The sequence below is a fragment of the Gnatocerus cornutus genome, chromosome 5 (genome assembly GCF_029298725.1).
Source record: "Gnatocerus cornutus isolate USDA-ARS CGAHR chromosome 5, icGnaCorn1.1, whole genome shotgun sequence".
Taxonomy (NCBI): domain Eukaryota; kingdom Metazoa; phylum Arthropoda; class Insecta; order Coleoptera; family Tenebrionidae; genus Gnatocerus; species Gnatocerus cornutus.
Window position 1 is genome coordinate 18,844,092 of NC_142237.1, and position 17,661 is coordinate 18,861,752.

Sequence of the window (17,661 nt, forward strand, 5' to 3'; positions counted from 1 at the left end):
TTCTGTTTTAACCTCTCGACAATATTTTTATAATTTCCTTAATTCCGATCAATCAATCTATTTGATTTTATAAAAAACTATCCCATAATGTTTAGAATTTATTGTTTTTTTCTGACTATTTTTACACCAATATCACAATTTGTACGCGGTTTAACCACCTTAACTACTCCGGAAAAAGTTCGTCGTATGAAAACTTCTCTACTATCTTATTGGCAATATCTAAGAAGGTTCGAGACAGTCCCTTTTCGATTCCAGGCATCAGTTCTCCCAGGAACATGTCTAAATTTTTATTGATCACATCGTTCATCATCCCCACTAGAAGAAAACAATCAAAAAGTTGTCGTTTTAATTCAGCAACTTACGTAGAAGTTTATCTCCATTGAAGAGATTCTCCATTCTGACTTGGCCACCTCCAATTTTAACGTGGATGTCAATAGAGGTGTATCTTATGTATTGAGCGCCGTCTTTTTCGTAAAGTTCTCCTTGAAGGTGACACACTGACTCACATTCAGCTGGAAAATTGCAACTTTTTATGTTTGCATATTGTGCATGTTTTATAAAAATTACTTATCCAATTGGCTTTTACTCTGCGAACGTATGTCTTTTTGTTGTCGTTTCTGTATCTGCCCTTTTAAGTAACATTACTTCAGCGCCGCCTACCGCCAAGTGATTGCATTTATTGTAGTAAAATAAAGCGTTTCCCGCGTTATCGCGTTACTTTCGGGGCTTAAAATTGCATTGTCCTGCAGATTTTTTGTTGTACACTTTGCATAAAAAGTTACACACTGTTCGTGGAGTATTTTAAATAAAAGATCTCTCCTGTAAACGTTTCTGTGGTGTTGCTTAAGTAAAAGACATGAAACCTGATAATAGGCTTATTTTTTGCATCAATTTGTCATTACACTAGTTAACTGAAAAAGTGGGAGTTATTTTCAACGTAAAATTGCTTTGATCCATCAGGTCCGGACTTAGAGATATTAGTGAAAAAATATTTTTTAGGTTATGCTGCATAACTAAGTTTCTGTTTAAAAATGGAATTCTGCAATTCTGTTTTAGAAAGCCTATTAAATAAGCTTGCCAACGAGCTACAGAACTTAACGCTGGGGTCAGTAATTTCAGAGATATTAATAAAAAACTAAATTCAAAAATCCAAAAAAATTTACTTTTAAAAGAATTCCAGGCAGCAACACTATTGGTGGTTCCGTTTTGGGTACAAAACTAAATCTTTTATCGGTTTTCTGGTTTGTAGGACAACGAAAAGTTCATCTTGCTTTTTTCTGTCTGTTTTTACAGCCGTGACAAACAGATTTCTTAACCACAATAATTGATAAGGTGGAAAGATAAAACTATTATGTTACTTAAAATTTACTGCAATTGTACATAATTTGGTTTTGGAACGATTTGAGTCTGGTATTTGGTAATGAAACTAGCAAATTTATGAGCGCGCGTTTACTTATAAAGTTAAGCATTTGCTCGCTTTTACTAATAAATCGATAGACTTTTGAAACTGAAGAATTATATCAAATGATCAAAGAATTAAATCTGCATAGGAAATGCAAGTAATTTTAAAAACATCAAAGAGGATCTAAAAAATTATACACCGTGATTCAAAATGATTTTCATCTATTTGGCTTTGGAATCAAATCTTTTTGTGCCGCTCGCACTGTACTAGTTCTGTCACTTTGGACTTCTGTCAATTGTGTCACTTGTCAAACGCCAATAGGAAAAGAATTTAAACAACAAACAGCTAAATTAAGCAAAGGTTGAGTCAGTTTTATCGCCTCAACGATCCAGCCGTCCTAGATCACTGTCTACCTAATAATTTTTTAAAAGTATTTTAAGGTTATGTAACAAACATTTCAATCATTATCTTCGCAAAGCGGCATTTTTTAGTTTGTTCAGCAAATTATAGGTGACTAGATGAAAATCTTTTTGAAACACAATGTGCTTACATAGAAAATGGAAATTCTAATCAATGTGATGAATCTGAAACAAATAAAGCGTCCGAATATGAAAGAGAAAAGTTTAAGAGAAATTTGTGTATTACAAGATTCTAAAGAAAATTTGAAGAAAATCGAATCTAAAAAGAATTTGAGGGAACCTTGAAGATGAAGAAAACTTGAAAGAAGGGGAAAAAAATTGATTGAAAATAATATGAAGAAATTTCTGGAAACTAACTAACTATATCTGGGATCCCAAAAATTGGCAGAATATTAAACTTTTAAGAATAATTTAAGAATTTAAGCTGAATAGATAATAAAAAAATTAAACAAAACCCAGAAAAAACGTAATGGTCAAATTATAAAAGAATCAAGAAAACTACCTAAACTTAAATTCTATAAATATGGAAGCACAGAAAGCTTTATATTGTTCACTTACTGACATTCGCTTCCAGATTCCCGTTTCCACGCACCGGAAGCAAAAGAATTTTCCCATCAACCTTATAATCCGCTTCAATCCTCAGCTTAGGAATATCAATAAACATTTTAAAAGCGTGATTTTCCAAATCCGTGCTGCAATGAAACATTAAACTGTGTCTTCGTGTGTCTTGAAACGTACTCAATACGTTTGAGAACAAAGTCGCTACATCCATACGCGCTCACATTCGTCGTTGTGATTTTCATCCCTGCCGCTTCCTCACAGATCAAATCCTTCATTACTAAAGGCTCGATACTCGGAATGTGGTACTCTGGAACACCTAAAAACAACCTTAAAACTGTTCAAAACTTCTCCACACCAACCTGAGACCAAGTGATGTCTCAACTCATCAACTGACTCTATCAAACACTGCTCCATGTCTGGATGCCCTCGATGGCAAACTTTTATGAAATCAGCTGAAAGAAATTAAAGCTCAGTATGTCTCTGAGAATAATCTTACAGGCCAAACTTACGGATTTCGGTGGCGCGGACACCACAGCACCACACCACAACTAGAAAAGTCTTGCAAAAAACCATTGTGGAAACTAGAAGCGTCTGTTGTGTGTTTCCGATTTAATTTATAGCCCTCTATAAAATTATCGATCACGTGTGTGCATTTCCTGATTTGACAAGGTTGAAGTCGTGTTGTGATAAAATCTTGGCAATTTTTTCGCAGGAAAGCAGAGGCTACCATTATCGATCACCCCGTCAAAATTGGTACTAAAATATAGAGTAATTTTGTTGAATTTTGATTTAATTACTGGGATACGTCTCTGCCAGTCGAGGTAATTGTAACCTGTGTTTCCTTTGAAAAAAATGATGTAACGCGTAATTTTGTAATAACAGTCTGAAATGTCGATCTGTTATTAGAGACACGAGGCATTAAAGGCTGTTATTTACTTTAATAATTTATTTAAAATAGAATGACAAATAAATTAACGATTACGATATCCACGCGTCGTAGGGGATGTTAGCGAAGAGGTTCTCGACAAAGTTCCGCATGAGCCCCAGGAGTTTCTTCTTGAGATCTGGCTTCATTTCCTTCAGGAGCTCTTGCGCATTGGTGTTAATAAATAGATTCAAAGCAGCCTCTGCAACCATATTTTAGTCACTCAAACTACAATTTTAGTTACTTACGAATCACACTGTTGTGATTATGCACGTTCTCCACTCCCATCCGTATTTTCTTCACGCTAAAGTCCATTTTTATCTGTTGGAGGGAGAGGAAAGTTCGGTCTCCAATTCGATGGGGACTTGCCCGGATGTAAACTTTACATTTGATACCCTCTAAAAAAATATTGAGCACGTGAAATTATTACGGGGTTTTTTACCGTATTCCCCCCAGTATTCGCCGCCTCCAGAGGCTTGTACGAGGATGAGAACGCCACTGGATTCGTAGTTTGCTCGGACAGAAACCTTTGGTATAAACATTGTGAATTGGAATTGGTGGGTGTTAACGTCGGATCTGGAAAAAAAATCTTTGTATGGATGGTGAATGGAGGAAGTACCATCAGACTGCGAGTCATCAGTAGATAGTTTTGTACAGGAAATGTGGTCAAATGTTAAAGAGCCACAACGAAGTTATTGTCTTTTTGTCGAAAATTTTCCATTCTTTTGCACAAATTTGCGTTTTGGCGTCACGTTATCAATTTTTCAAAGAATCAGAAACTGAAACTAGAATTTTGGGAAAATACTATACAGGATACTTGTGTCCACCCCTGAAATCGTCTTTAATTTTAAAGTTACAATTTTGAAAAATTTTATACGTTCATAGTTGACAAAGCTCTAGAAGCTGACGCAAGAATTTGTTTTTTATCACGGTTTCGTTGGCGTCGCGACGCCTAAGAAGTATAATTTTTAGCGATTTTTTAGTTTTTGCGGAAATATTCGCGAATTCAATTTTTTTCCAACATAACTGTGATACAAATATCTGAGTTTTTATTTTAAATCTGATGCAAATTGTGTTTAAAATTTGCGAAAAAACGTTGTTTTATCAAGTTAGTTTTCAAAATTATGACAGCGCAGCGGCAAACTACGTTTAACCAAAATTTCACAAGTCACTTCATTCACTCTTATAAAGGTTAATTTTGATTAACACGGGCATGTTGCACTTTAATGTTAATTTAATGTTAATTAACATCGACAAAGCGACAATTTCACCAAGTAAGACTTTTGTTGCAATTTAATGCGAGCCAAAGGGTAGATGTCAATTGTGACACAAGATGTTGACAGATGGGTGTAAACGTAGTTCTCAATTTTGACGTAATGAAATTGGAAACTAACTTGATAAAACAGCATTTTTTTCTCAAATTTTGAAGACAATTTGCATTGAATCTAAAATAACAACTGAGATATTTTTAATACATTTATATTGAAAACAAATTAAATTAGACATTCAATTCACAATTAACTAAAAATTACATTTTTAAGGCGTCGCGACGCCAAAAGTATCAGTGCTAAAAAACAAATTTTTGCGTCACCTTCTAGAGCTTTGTCAACTGTGAGCCTATGCAAATTTTCACAATTTTATCTTTAAAATTAAAGACGGCAAGTGTTGCCGGACCCTGTAGAATTCGTTTTTTATTTATTTTTTTTGATACGCCATAAGTTTTCCTTCGGTGCTGATAAACTCACCCAATAGACGCAATTTTCTTCACTTTTACTAATTTTCAATTGTACGTAATAACCCATTATTCATCAACGCATTAGAATTTTTTACCACGAAAAGAAAGTTACCCTAATTTCCATCCACGCGAATGAAAATTTCTTTTCTAATTAGCCACCAATTACCCTTCAAAAACAGAATTGAATCGAAAGTCTCCTTAAATCTCCGTACGATATGAAATAAACAAATTCTTAGTTCCAGTTCAGTACCTCGACCCAAAAACTAAACCCAAAGAAACACCTACCCACCTAACGGCAGTTACGCTGATGTTGCTGACCCCATAAGCATGAATATTCCTAAATGATGCCCTATATCCATCAGGTCCACTTCCAAGCGCTATACCAATTTCATCTATGATAATAGGTTCAGGTTCCGTTAGTCCAAGCTCTGGAATTCCTCGTCGCATATTAGCAACAAGATAGTTTGCCGAGTGCTGAAGACATACGTTGATATTTGGGTCATCTTGGTGGCATTGCTTGAGGAAATAAAATGCTGAAAATTATCAAACTGTTTACTCAACAATGGAACTCGGTCAACGCGAAAGTGTCATTAGCACGTCAAACTAACAGTAATGGCTTTTCGAAATGGGTTAAGCAACTCGTAATTATTCCAATTACTTAATTAATTACTTACGATCTTGTGTTGTGATTTCGTGGACGCTAAAGATAAAACACACAAGGATGAGCACTTTGGTCATACTTTATTGATTTAATCGTGGTCCTCCACTTCTGAAGATATTCTTGCACCAACTGACCTCGTAGAGGTACGACCGTGACTTTGAACTCGGCCATGGAGGGGACTTTTATATCCAAGAAATCGTGGCGAAGAAATGAATCATGAAGTTCTTTAACACTAAGAATGTCATTGGTCAATTAAGTCTTGTCGTGTAAAAGAGGAAAAACGAGCGATGACTAGATATCAAAAAATCAACAACGCCGAAATTGCTTACAAATAGTTTCAATTAAACACTTTTAGGTCAGTGCTGTTGTCGTAATAAATAATGACGTTTACATGTACGACAGCTAAGTTGGGACTTTCTCCAGAAAACGGTGAATTTCGGAATCAAATTTAAGAAAAAAACGTGATATATGGCAGGTAACATTTCGAATAATGACGTGATTATGTCAGGATGCACGTCAGATGAAATTTGCAAGTGCGTCATTGCGCGTCAACTGTCAAAATTTGCATAATTTACTTCAGGAGAACTGCGTTTTTATTTTGAATAGACTTTGGAGCTTGTAAGTGTTGCCAAACATTATATTAGGCGACCTTTTCGTCTGAAAAAAAATCTTTTTTTGGCGACTTAAACTAAAAATGGAATTTTTAGGCCTCAAAAGCGGCCCAAAAGTAAGTCTTTTCTGGCCGCAAACATTTTTGGCCGATCTATGGTGGCGCCATCTACCCATAGTTTTGCATATTACATCAAGATACCGATATTACCCTCAATTTTATAATTATTTGGGTAAAATGAAATCGACAAACTGCTGTAAAGTGCAACAAAGACGTGTTGAATTATTGCAAATGAACAATTCATACAAATTGTGATGCTACACATGCCGAATCGGCGAATATAAATAAAGAAAATACTTTTCTGAAGGATTAATAAATATTTACAATTATTCAGTTGTTACAAATGATTAAATCAATAAATCATAAATAAAAATTATGTCATGATGTCGCCTGTGTGTAATTACGGCCAAAAAGTGCCATTTTGCCCTAGAAGAGATCCAAAATTTCATATTGTAGAGATGTTTGAGGGAGAAGGTAAATCAATAAGTGAATTATTAATAAAATATTGCTCATGGAGGATCTTCTGTTGATCTTGCTATTTTCAGGCTTGCCCTCGCCATCTTTGTGGCCTCGCCTATCGGCTCGGCCAAAAAAGAAACACTTTTTGGCCTTGGTACACAAATAACTATTTTTAAATGCCATCCGGAAAATCTAAATATGCCAATATCTAGTCAACTTATCTAGGAAAATCTAAAGTAAGCGCTTCTATTTATTAATTATTAATTCTATTATTAATCTATTATGAATTCAAAACTGTGCTCAAAATTGTCCCACGTCAAAAAATAACTGAATTAGAGATGGTTGAAGTTTCAGGTAGTCGTCGAATGACCAAAATTTGTGAAATTTTGGAATTTTCCGGGCTCGATATCGCCGAAATTAACTCCCATAGAAAGATCTACTGACGTCCGATAAATCGAAAAAAGTTAGAAAAATTAGGATTTTGGTTTTTGGTTTTCTAGTTTCTGTTTTGAACAAAATTTGGCACTTTTGGAACTGAAGAATTTTGATCTAAAGAGAATATTTTCAGTGGTGGTTTCCAAGTACATGAACTTTTTTCGAGTAATTATTTTGTACATAACTTATCTATCCAATTAATGAAATTTGAGTGATTTGCACGATAATTTATTATAATTATAGAAAGTTTCGTTGCATCAATTACAAAATGCTTTAACTTTTTCAATACTTACCTAACTTTTATTTAGTATTTTTATTCATAGTTTCATAATTCATTCCAAGTTTGTTTTGTTTCAGATTACAATTTGAATTAAAAACCACGATGATGGTAAGTTTTTTAAAACACACTTTTAGTAATTGTAAGATTTTATTAAGAAACAACAATTTCTAAATTACAACGAACGCAAAATCAATTCCGTGCGACCTTACTGTAATAAATACAACACTAAAACCCTCAGATTCGGTTCGACCAATCTCAGTGCCTCATGTTTCGAGCATTTTTGAGTATCTACATATCACTACTTTTTCCCTATTTTACTACACACTAAAATCCAAAAATCTTAAGCTGATTTCTGCTTCGGCACGTAGAACATATCAATGGGAACGTGAGTCAACAACTTATTGGCGATACTCATGAACAAAGCCGAGAGTTTTTTCCTCAACTGGGGCTTCATCACTTTGAACACTTCGTGGCCGTTTTCGCGCAAGAACAAGTTAATAGCTTCAGCTGAAACAAACATTGAATATGAAGTTAGACTAATGCGAAAACTTACTCAAAATTCTGTTATTCTTGTAGATGTTCTTCACAGTCATTCGTATATTTTTTACTGTTAAATCCACATTTAGACTGTCAACGTGGAGGAACCTCAAGTTTTCCTTCTCGCTGACACTGGCAGTGCCTTTTACCATCGCGTTAATGTCCTCTACGTACATAAAAACAGACTTTATTGCTCTTAACTAAAATTAATAGTTACCTAACTGGGCATTAAACGTGCCGTTACCACTCGCCGGTAAGATAATAAGCACCCCACTGCTTTGGTATCTCGAATTTATCCTCAATAGAGGTATGTTAATTCTCGCTTCGAACGGTTTTCTATTCTCGCTCAATCTGGAAAAATCGGTTACAAATGGATACTGTTATCAAGTCTCGGTTACTTGAGTTTTGACACTGTGAAGTTGCTCGCTCCAAAAATATCAATCTCTTTCAAAGACACTTTGTAACCATTCGGGCCTGTCGTTAATGACAGAGAGAGCTCGTCCATGAGGAAGGGCTCCACTGTTGGGAGTTCGATTTCGGGGATTCCTGTAGCTAAGTAGGGCTTCAAGTGGTGGACAGCGCTTTCGAAGCATTGGATGATCTTCGGATCGCCTTCGAAGCACTGCTTCACGTATGGGGCTGAAAGAAGAGGTTTGAATAGTTCAGAGAGAGGAGTGTGAAACATATTAAGTGCAATTAATTTTCCCCACTTCCCCTACACTTGAAAACTTCTCCGTTGAAGATGTCAATGGCCCTTGACGACTTTCCTTTGCTCTCTTCTTTTTGCAGTTGCAAGTGAAAGCATATTTTTTTCATGTGCGTGAAACTAAATTACGCATATCATTAAAAAGACGCAAGAAGACAAAAAACGGTAACGGTAATGACCTTGCTTTTCTTGACAAAGGGAATTGCTATGCAAATCGATGAATGAATAACAAATTTACGCAATAGACACACTTCAGAGCTTCAACTTTTTAAGTATAGCTTTGCGGCAAAGCGGAAATGCATTGCATGTACGGGTAAATGCTTATTTAAGGCAATCAATGCACGAGTAAAGTTTTACTTTTACTATTATATAAAATAGATAAAAATTGGATGCATCAGGAATTTTCTTAGCCATGGAGCGCACCTAACTTTTTAAAAATGCACTCACAACTCGCGTTTGCAAATAAAATTTCGCAACACTCTGTGCAGATTAATTACTGAAAAATACAAGGTTAGTGCTCTTTTATTGTACTTACGAACTGTGGTGACATTGATGGTGGCGTCACAAAACACCCCGAGAAGCGCAAATAAAAATAGAAGCATTTTGTAAAATCACTGGTTTTCACAACAACAAAGTCGGTGGCGAACTGATAACTAATAGTTAAAGTTAAACAAAAGTTGTCACTTTCTCTTAGTGGATAGCGAATTCACTTTGCTTTTCAAAGTGAATTAATACGATTTAATATGTGGATTTGGAACATACTGTATCAACTTTCGTGGTTTCTTGTAATTAAGCAATGTTTGATATAAATGTGGTGTTTAAATATCAACAAACGAGAGTTTCTTGTTTTGCAATGTTTCGTGGGGAGAACGTTGGCTAATCCGATTTTTTGTACAGAGCAATTCTGCGAGGAGGTGATTGAAAGACAATGCAAACATCTCAAAGTTGCTTTATTAATTTAATTGAATAGTTATTTGTTTAAAGTTCAAATAATCAACGAAATTAGTCGTAAACGCACAATTAAATTTACGTGTTGCAATACAAATTTGTACAATTTTAGACTGTCGATAATGACTTAAGGCAGTAGGTTACCACGGTGCTGATTTTTTTTGTTTAAGTTTCCCATAAAAACTGCTTTATCGAGGTTGAGTAAAATAAAAATGAAATAATAAGTAATAATCTTGTAAAAATCAACCGATGCATTGTTGCTTCAAGGACTGCAAATGAAGTGAACGGAGAGAGGATTAACATCTTTCATTTTCAAATAATTTGAAAGTACTTGTGCAAAGATTCATTCAACTGAGAAATAATTAATACCGCTCGTTTGGTATTTATAAATGTGTCTAAAAATTAATTATATTTTAATTATTACGTCCGTAATTAAACTTTTTTGTTGTTTATTATAGAAGTGGTAATAAAATTGGACCATGATTTCAATTGTCTTCTAATCAAAGCGAAATAAAAATTGTGTTGTAAATCAAATCACATCAAATTGTGGTTTTTAGCGCGCAACTAAATATGGTTACTTGTTTGGAAGGTTGCCAGTCTTTAAATAACAGTACATTTGAAAGTTACCTGTAATAAAGATTCGAATCTCGGAAAAATTCAAATTCTTTACAAATTTTTGTGATTTTTAAACATTTTATTTTTCCATTTTCTACGTACTTCAGTCTGCGAAGATTTTACTAAAACTTTGATCTTTTACTTTCGAATTTTTACAAAAATTTCTTAAAAACGACCATCAACCCCCAAAAGATTATTTCAGTTGATATCCATCTTGTTTGTGGTATAAAATTAAAGTTATAGGTACTCATTTTATGAAGAATTTTACGCTGAATTTAAAAATACCGCTATTCCTTATTTTTTAATGATCGTCAACAAATAATTGAATTGAAAACGATTGATAATAATAATTATTTCAAAAGTGAATTTTGAATTTCAAAAATTTTTGATTGATAATAAACGACAGATAGAAAGATTCTGTTTGCGTCATTATTTTTCCCGCATTTTTTTTGCTTAGAATCCACTCTCAGATCTTCAAATTTCAAGGGTCAATCTTTTTGGAAAAAAAATTTTACTTACGATTAACAATTTTAAAATTTTGTTTCTTTGACTCGTAAATTATTTAATACTCGATCTGGGATTTCGTCAGACCTCGAGCTGCACTCTCGATTGATATAACACAAAATATTAAACGTCTTTTTCGGCTTAAAAAAGTTTTATGAAAAATTATCTAAAGACCAAAAAGACCTCCTGAAATCTTATTCCAGTCAATATCTAGTTTATTCGTTAAGCAAACTAACGTTATTTGAGCTCATTTAACGCAGAACTTCACGCAGAATTCAAAATTGTGCGAATTATTAAGGCACGTCAACAAATAACCGAATTAGAAGCTTTTGAAGTTTTGGGTTGTTGCCAGAAGGCAAACATTTTGAAGCACCGGAATATTTAGTGTTCATTCTCCGGAACTACGTTAGATAGAACGACGCGGTTTGCGCCATAGCTTTTTCTCGCTTTTTTTGCTAAGATTTTTATGAATTTTTGTACAGTATAACAGTAAAATATAATTTATTGAAACTTTGACAATTTTTTATATTTCCTTAAAAAGCACTGAAGATATTAGCTACACCATATTGCACGTCCCCATCAGACTCGGCAATTTGCGTACATCCTGGAGACCGCAATTTTTATTTGAAATCAAACGGCATTGGAATTTATTTTTATTATATATATTTTTTCTAGATGAATCTAAATGCTAGCAAAAAAATTAAAAATTTAATTTTTTACAGGGGTCAATACAAAAATGCATGATTTTTTACCATTTTTTTACAAAGACAATTGTTGGATCAAATCTTGGTGTTGACAAAAATTGTCAAAAATACAATTTATTCTCAAACACCAAATTTTGTCAAAAAATGCTGACGCGCGTTTTGATAGTAATGATACCTCAGCCTCAGCATTCTTTGACAAAATTTGGCGTTTGGAAATAAATTGTATTTTTGATACATTTTTTATAACTTTTTTTGTAAAAAAAAATATTAATGATAATATTCCGATTTTAGGTTCATATAGAGCGCAATACTATAGAGAAAATACCTGAAAATTTTCAAAACGATTGGTCAAAAACTTTTTAAGCTAGAGTGTACACAAGTTCAAAAAAATGATTTGAGAAAAGCGCGTTTGAAAAGGAAGTACCAAAAAACAAAGTCAAAGCAGTATTTTTTTTAATTGCTTACCGGTTAATTGGCTATTTCAGTACTATAGAGTAATCCTTTTTTGAAAACTTTACCACTATAACAACAGAACGAGTCGGAATTTTTGTTTAAAATTTTGAGAACATATTTTTCAATAGTTTCTCTAACAATTTATGAAATAAAAAAACACGATTTTTTAAACCATCTAACCCTATTTCCATATGGAAATTTTGTTTTCAAGTTTGGAAGCTTTATAGCTACGAGACTACGACAGAGAGATTTAATCTGCGCCATTGTTTTTCTCGCACATTTCTAGCTCGAGTCTCTTAGAACTCCAAAATTTGTTGGTCGATTGTTTAGGAAAAAAATCTGATTTAAACGATGACAAATTTTGAATTTTTGTTTTTTGACCGCCTCTCGTAAACTATTTGATGTATCAATCTGAGATTTGGCCAGTTGATAGATGTCAAGCTTTTCCGATTTGTCTATAACTTAAAATTGTTAAACGTCGTTTTTACCCCGAAAAAAGCTGCGTGAAAATCTATTTTGGCCGATATTTAGCTTATTTGTGAAGCAAACTTAATGTTATAGGTGCTTGCTTGACGCAGAATTTCACACAGAATACAAAACGGTGCTATTTTTTCTCTCAGGTCAACAAATAACTGAATTAGAGGCGTTTGAAATTTTAGGTTGTTGCTAGAGAGCTAAAATAATGGATTTCCGGAAATGTCTGTGATCGCCGGAATGACGACAAATAAAAAGATATAGCTTTAGCCATCGTTTCTTTTGCTGCAAGAGTCTAATTTAACATATAAAATTTAATTTTTTGAAAAATAAATCTGACGCAAACGACATAAATATATCTTTGTCGATATCTAGATTATTTGTTGAGCAAACTTCTTCAATTTTAAATGTTCTTCAATTTATCTCATACATCAACAAATATCTGAATTAATAGGTAACTCGAATCATCGCAATTTTGCGCTTGTTGCTTCGCTAATTACGACTTCCTAAAATTCTATATCCAGTGTCTCCGTCTATTTTTTCAAGATTAACACCGGAAGCAGTCACGTCTAAAAATATTCAAAAACCGATAATAATTATTTAATTATTTAAAGTCATTCAATTGGTAAGAAAAGCAATAATTTCAATTATTCTACTCCACAAAACAATCTATTTAACAGAAAAAACAAAAATTACTTTTAAATTTACCGAACAATGACTTGGCCATGTTAGCATTCGATGGCTCAACATTTTGACACTGACTTTAATTGGTACAAATGCCGACCTTCTGAAGACCGTAAATGACGGTAATTTCGGGTCATTGATCGTTCTCGTTACCTAAATGATTATTTTGCTTATCTGATTCATGATTGGCGTTTTCAGGAAATTCTGCGAAGAGATTCAAACCGAACTCTTATTTGACATTTAGGCAGACATTTACTTTCACTAGACTGAACTCTTCAACAAATATCATAAAATTTCGGCTTTCTTACATCATTTGCCATCCTTTTAATAATAAAGTGGCACGTATTTTCCATACTTCACTATTATTAAAAGTAGCAGCTAAGAGAAAGTGTCTTGGACGAGTAGGCAATAATTTACCTGATTCTTAAATTCCTACGAGCAAGTGGGGTAATCTTGTTCAAAATACCACTTTCATTACACTTTATACCTTTTAAGAGACCAGTAAAGGGGCAGCGTTGGTACTAGTGATTGTGATGTGAATTTTTTTTTGTGGTGACAACAAAAATGAAGTTACTGGTTTTAACAGTTTTGCTGGTTGGTAGTGCAAGATGCCAAATCGTCCTAGGTAAGTTAATTTTCGTTTTTAATTTTTTGCATGAATTAAATTAAAAAGCACAAATGGAAATTTTTCCTAAACATCCGTGACGCTTTAAAAAGTTCGATTTAACTCAATAAACCTATGTCAACTTTCACATTGTATAACTCTCATAATACAGAAACTTAGCACGTGTTTCAGAAATGCAGAGATAAGTTACTTTCCATTGTAACGATGTTATCGGTTTTATTGTGAAATTCGTTGATGTTACTTAAGTAATTGTAATTAAGCTTCCCGTAATTACGTTTTCTAGAGGACTATTTCAAAGACTGCCAAAAGACGGAAGAAACCTTTGACGATTGCGTCAAAGATGGGCTCAATTCTCTACGCCCCTTCTTCAAAACAGGTAAGTTTTTATATAATTCTAATTACTTAATTACGCGAAAATTACAGGTTTACCCGACTACAAAATTTCACCTTTCGACCCATTTTTCGCCGCTGAAGTCCCGCAGAAGCGACGAGGACCTTTCTATAACTACAAACTGATTTTACGCAATGTTACCGAAAGTGGGTGGACCTCATCGCAAATCAACAAATTCCGGTAACAAATTAACGACCGTTTTCTATTTTTATCACAGGCGATTTTCAGGACCGACTTTAACAGGAATTTTATCGAATTCACCCAGTTTTTCCCCGATAAACGACTGAACGGGATGTACGAAATCGAGGGGAGTTTCTTCGGGAACAAAATCACGAATTCCGGGACTTGGGAGCTCAGATTGAATGATTATGTCCAGACGATGACTGTGACAAGAAAGCCAAAGAGAGACGCGAATGGGGTGCAAGATCCTCATCCTCCGCTTAAAGTCGACGTCCAATTGGAATCCTGTCAGAAATTGGAGTTGCATATTGGAAACTTGGCTCGAGGACGGACTCTTATCGGTTTGTGGAGGTTTTTGTGGCAATTAAAAGTGATTTTTTATTGCAGAAAACATGTTGGATCGGATTATCAACACTGCCTGGCAGCCAGGTTTCTACGTCTTGAGACCCATCATCAACGATCTTGTGGGCACTGCTTTTACAGAGATTTTGAACAATAATTTCAGGAAGTTTCCTTTTGAAAAGATGTTTGCAAATTGAAGTTCAACGGGCTACTTTAACAGTTATTTCTAGTCACTTTTTACTAATTCAAGGGGCACAATTAGTGAAGTTTCGTTGACATCGTGACACAAATTGGAGTTAGGAGTTTTTACTTTTCCGCAACCTTAAGACAAATAAAGAGTTAATTACTTAAGTAGAAAACTGCCTCATTTTTTAATGATCTTTTCTTGTTAATTATAATGTTTTCTCTCTGACTTATGACCTCTTTGAAGTCTTTGCCGCTCCGGGAATTTGTTCAGTCGCCGTTTCAACGCTTTGCATTTGTTGAATTTCGTGGAACATTGGCGCCACACTTCGCTGGTTTCTACATCTTTAAACAGTTTTTTGCGGATATTTCTAGCAAAGAATTTACAAGTTTGTTTTGTCTTTTTTTGACGTTTTCGTACAATTTTTACAAATCAACGAATATTGGTGGGAGCATTTATGATTTACTGGTTGCATATCCAACTCTTATTATTATTCTATTCAAGAATTGACAGATCGGTGATTGTCTACATTTTTTAAGTCGAATTACACTAGAATAACGTATAACTGGTTGCATTTAAGATTCAGGGTCGGAAAGTTATATGAATCACACTGTATATACCACTAAACTCATTTCGAAATAGGTGATAGCACCCATATTTTCACAACATCGACAAAATTGCGGATGTACATATTTTTAATGGGAACAAGTCACAGGAAAGTAAATATTTGAAGTTGGGAGGTGATATGGTACACTTTGCAAATAAACTTTATTAATCCGGATGTTATTCTAATGCAACAAATAACGTCTAACGTTTTATCTAATCCGATCCAACAAAGTGTGAACATCTTCTAAAAAAGCGCCGTGGCTGTAATCTGACCGGAAACGGATATGATTAAATTATTTTAATGAGAACGGATTCATTATGCACTTTCGGTAAATGGAACAGAAAATGCACGCCGATCCCGATCATGTCTTAAAAGCAGGAAGATTGAATTAGGAGGGAAGTTCGCACCGGAAGTGGTTTTATGAATGGTTCTATTTACGTTCGTTTCGGAGTAGGGTTTAGCCCTTTTACGAACGTCTGCTTTTTTATTTACCTACAAACGTGGATTCTGAACGAATTTGTTTTCAACTAACAAAAAATCGGTCAACAGCTGTTCACGCTTCATTTTAAATAGGATTCACTTCCGGTTAAATTTTGATAAACGGATTTATTTTCGATCCAGTTCTAAATGTGGGGATAAAACGACGTCTGTACAATTCAAGTCTTCGGATACATTTTTCATTCGAATTTACCTATCAGTTATTTTTACTTTGTTTGGAGAGAAAATGGGGTTAATACTCTTACAAGGTTTTTAACTTTGTTCCTACATATTTCTTTCGTGTTTGACATTATTTTCCTCAATGGAAGGAAAGTAAGATAAACTGTTTAGACTCGTTTCTTCTAAATTAGTCAATTCTGATCACCTAAAATATTTTCACTTTTATCTTCCCACGATTTCGCAACGAATTTCATTGTCTCCCTTCGCCTTCATTCTTAATTTACGCATTGCGTTCATCATTGTCCTTTTGCAACTGTCCATCGTTAATGCGAGTTAAATTACGAGAGTTCTTTGCATACCTACAATTTGAGCAACATTAGCAGAAAAAAACTCGAAATTGTGGGATTTAATTGTCTGTACAGAGAACATTAAAACTGATGGTATTGTTGTAAATCTGGTTTGCTCTCACGACATTATTAATGTTTATTAAAGATAAAATTACGAAAATTTGTCGACAAAGAAAATAAGTATGTTATGGGAGATTGCCCGCATTGAAAAAAACGCTCTAAAAATCAGAAATATGCAGACGTTGTTGAATTATTTAGACAAACGATAAAATCTTGTTCAGGCACGATTATGATCCGAGAAAATAAAAGTTCGTTAATTTTAATGATGTTATGAAGTTTTCTCTCTATGGATAGCGAAGGAAGTGGTTAAAACAGAATACATTTTCTTTGCGGCTTGGGATAGTCGCAAGGAAAGGAAGTCGAATAATTGTAGCTTCTGTTGGAAAAATGTTGTAACAAAGAAAACGTCAAATGGCCTCCATTAATGTACATATTTGGGTTCAATCAAATAAACGATAAGAACGTGATAAAATATAATACATTTATTGACTGTGCCGATGTCGATTCTTGGCATTAATAAATTACGATAAATCGTGGACATCAATAAGTCGGGCATTGTTACTTTCTGGTTCATTTAAGTAGAATGGCGCCGACAGGAAAACTAGTTTATGGGTGTTTTTTTAACGATCTTTATGGTGTGGTTATCAGTGGGGCGGCAAATTGGGGAGTCGGGCAAGGGCAAGATATACAGGATGATCTTTAAAGATCGGCAAAAGGATTTTCGCATGAGCGTCCTGGTCCAGAAGTTACATTTATATACTACTGAAGAGTAACCCTGCCCTATGTCATTAATACGCAGGAAATGACAAACCGGTACTAAAATAACGGAAATGTAACATGAGACTCGACTTTTAGTACGTGAATTGGGATGTGTCATAATTTCTCAAATTTTCATGCATTTCAGCTGTTGGAAGATGGAAAATTAATTCTTCTATTAATAACACCGTCTTCGTCTGAGTGTTATTCGATACTGCCTTCTGAGATGACACAAATGTAAGGTGATTTAGGGTTGCTGCTATATTTATAATCAAATATTTCTGGGTGTTATTTATTGTTGAGGGATTTACTGTCTTCAGTTACAAAGAAAGAGTTATGT

The 17,661-nt window shown here is 34.2% G+C and overlaps 4 protein-coding genes across 4 annotated transcripts; 1 reads left to right on the forward strand and 3 right to left on the reverse strand.

Moving 5' to 3' along the window:
• Positions 1-85: 85 nt before the first annotated feature.
• LOC148175431 (circadian clock-controlled protein daywake-like) lies at positions 86-3,001 on the reverse strand. The gene is made up of 6 exons (XM_088036496.1): positions 2,892-3,001; positions 2,742-2,834; positions 2,560-2,698; positions 2,380-2,513; positions 363-512; positions 86-315 (listed from the first exon to the last, which is right to left on the reverse strand). Exons 1-6 carry the CDS (start codon positions 2,953-2,955, stop codon positions 164-166), a joined length of 732 nt encoding a protein of 243 aa, XP_087892622.1. The 5' UTR covers positions 2,956-3,001; the 3' UTR covers positions 86-163.
• A 298-nt stretch (positions 3,002-3,299) lies between these two features.
• On the reverse strand, positions 3,300-5,868 carry Jhbp2 (Juvenile hormone binding protein 2). Its single transcript, XM_088036491.1, has 5 exons — positions 5,717-5,868; positions 5,332-5,575; positions 3,750-3,883; positions 3,556-3,705; positions 3,300-3,509 (listed from the first exon to the last, which is right to left on the reverse strand). Exons 1-5 carry the CDS (start codon positions 5,778-5,780, stop codon positions 3,361-3,363), a joined length of 741 nt encoding a protein of 246 aa, XP_087892617.1. The 5' UTR covers positions 5,781-5,868; the 3' UTR covers positions 3,300-3,360.
• Positions 5,869-7,675: 1,807 nt separating this feature from the next.
• Positions 7,676-9,605, reverse strand: LOC148175433 (protein takeout-like). Its single transcript, XM_088036486.1, has 5 exons — positions 9,326-9,605; positions 8,483-8,723; positions 8,302-8,435; positions 8,101-8,250; positions 7,676-8,054 (listed from the first exon to the last, which is right to left on the reverse strand). Exons 1-5 carry the CDS (start codon positions 9,390-9,392, stop codon positions 7,888-7,890), a joined length of 759 nt encoding a protein of 252 aa, XP_087892612.1. The 5' UTR covers positions 9,393-9,605; the 3' UTR covers positions 7,676-7,887.
• A 4,045-nt stretch (positions 9,606-13,650) lies between these two features.
• Positions 13,651-14,986, forward strand: Jhbp16 (Juvenile hormone binding protein 16). Its single transcript, XM_088036489.1, has 5 exons — positions 13,651-13,797; positions 14,081-14,173; positions 14,221-14,368; positions 14,417-14,709; positions 14,756-14,986. The coding sequence occupies exons 1-5, from the start codon at positions 13,737-13,739 to the stop codon at positions 14,905-14,907; spliced, it is 747 nt and encodes a 248-aa protein (XP_087892615.1). The 5' UTR covers positions 13,651-13,736; the 3' UTR covers positions 14,908-14,986.
• The last annotated feature ends 2,675 nt before the right edge of the window (positions 14,987-17,661 follow it).

Coding starts and splice junctions, on each gene's coding strand:
- Jhbp16 (XM_088036489.1), top strand. CDS start 13,737: ATGAAGTTACTGGTTTTAACAGTTTTGCTGGTTGGTAGTGCAAGATGC. Junction 13,798..14,080: donor AAGATGCCAAATCGTCCTAG/GTAAGTTAATTT, acceptor TACGTTTTCTAG/AGGACTATTTCAAAGACTGC. Junction 14,710..14,755: donor TCGAGGACGGACTCTTATCG/GTTTGTGGAGGT, acceptor TTTTTATTGCAG/AAAACATGTTGGATCGGATT.
- Jhbp2 (XM_088036491.1), bottom strand. CDS start 5,780: ATGACCAAAGTGCTCATCCTTGTGTGTTTTATCTTTAGCGTCCACGAA. Junction 5,576..5,716: donor CGAAATCACAACACAAGATC/GTAAGTAATTAA, acceptor GATAATTTTCAG/CATTTTATTTCCTCAAGCAA. Junction 3,884..5,331: donor ATCAGCGTAACTGCCGTTAG/GTGGGTAGGTGT, acceptor TTTTTTTTCCAG/ATCCGACGTTAACACCCACC.
- LOC148175433 (XM_088036486.1), bottom strand. CDS start 9,392: ATGCTTCTATTTTTATTTGCGCTTCTCGGGGTGTTTTGTGACGCCACC. Junction 8,251..8,301: donor CACGTTTAATGCCCAGTTAG/GTAACTATTAAT, acceptor TTATGTACGTAG/AGGACATTAACGCGATGGTA. Junction 8,055..8,100: donor CAAGAATAACAGAATTTTGA/GTAAGTTTTCGC, acceptor TGTTTGTTTCAG/CTGAAGCTATTAACTTGTTC.
- LOC148175431 (XM_088036496.1), bottom strand. CDS start 2,955: ATGGTTTTTTGCAAGACTTTTCTAGTTGTGGTGTGGTGCTGTGGTGTC. Junction 2,835..2,891: donor TGTCCGCGCCACCGAAATCC/GTAAGTTTGGCC, acceptor AATTTCTTTCAG/CTGATTTCATAAAAGTTTGC. Junction 316..362: donor CAATGGAGATAAACTTCTAC/GTAAGTTGCTGA, acceptor GTTTTCTTCTAG/TGGGGATGATGAACGATGTG.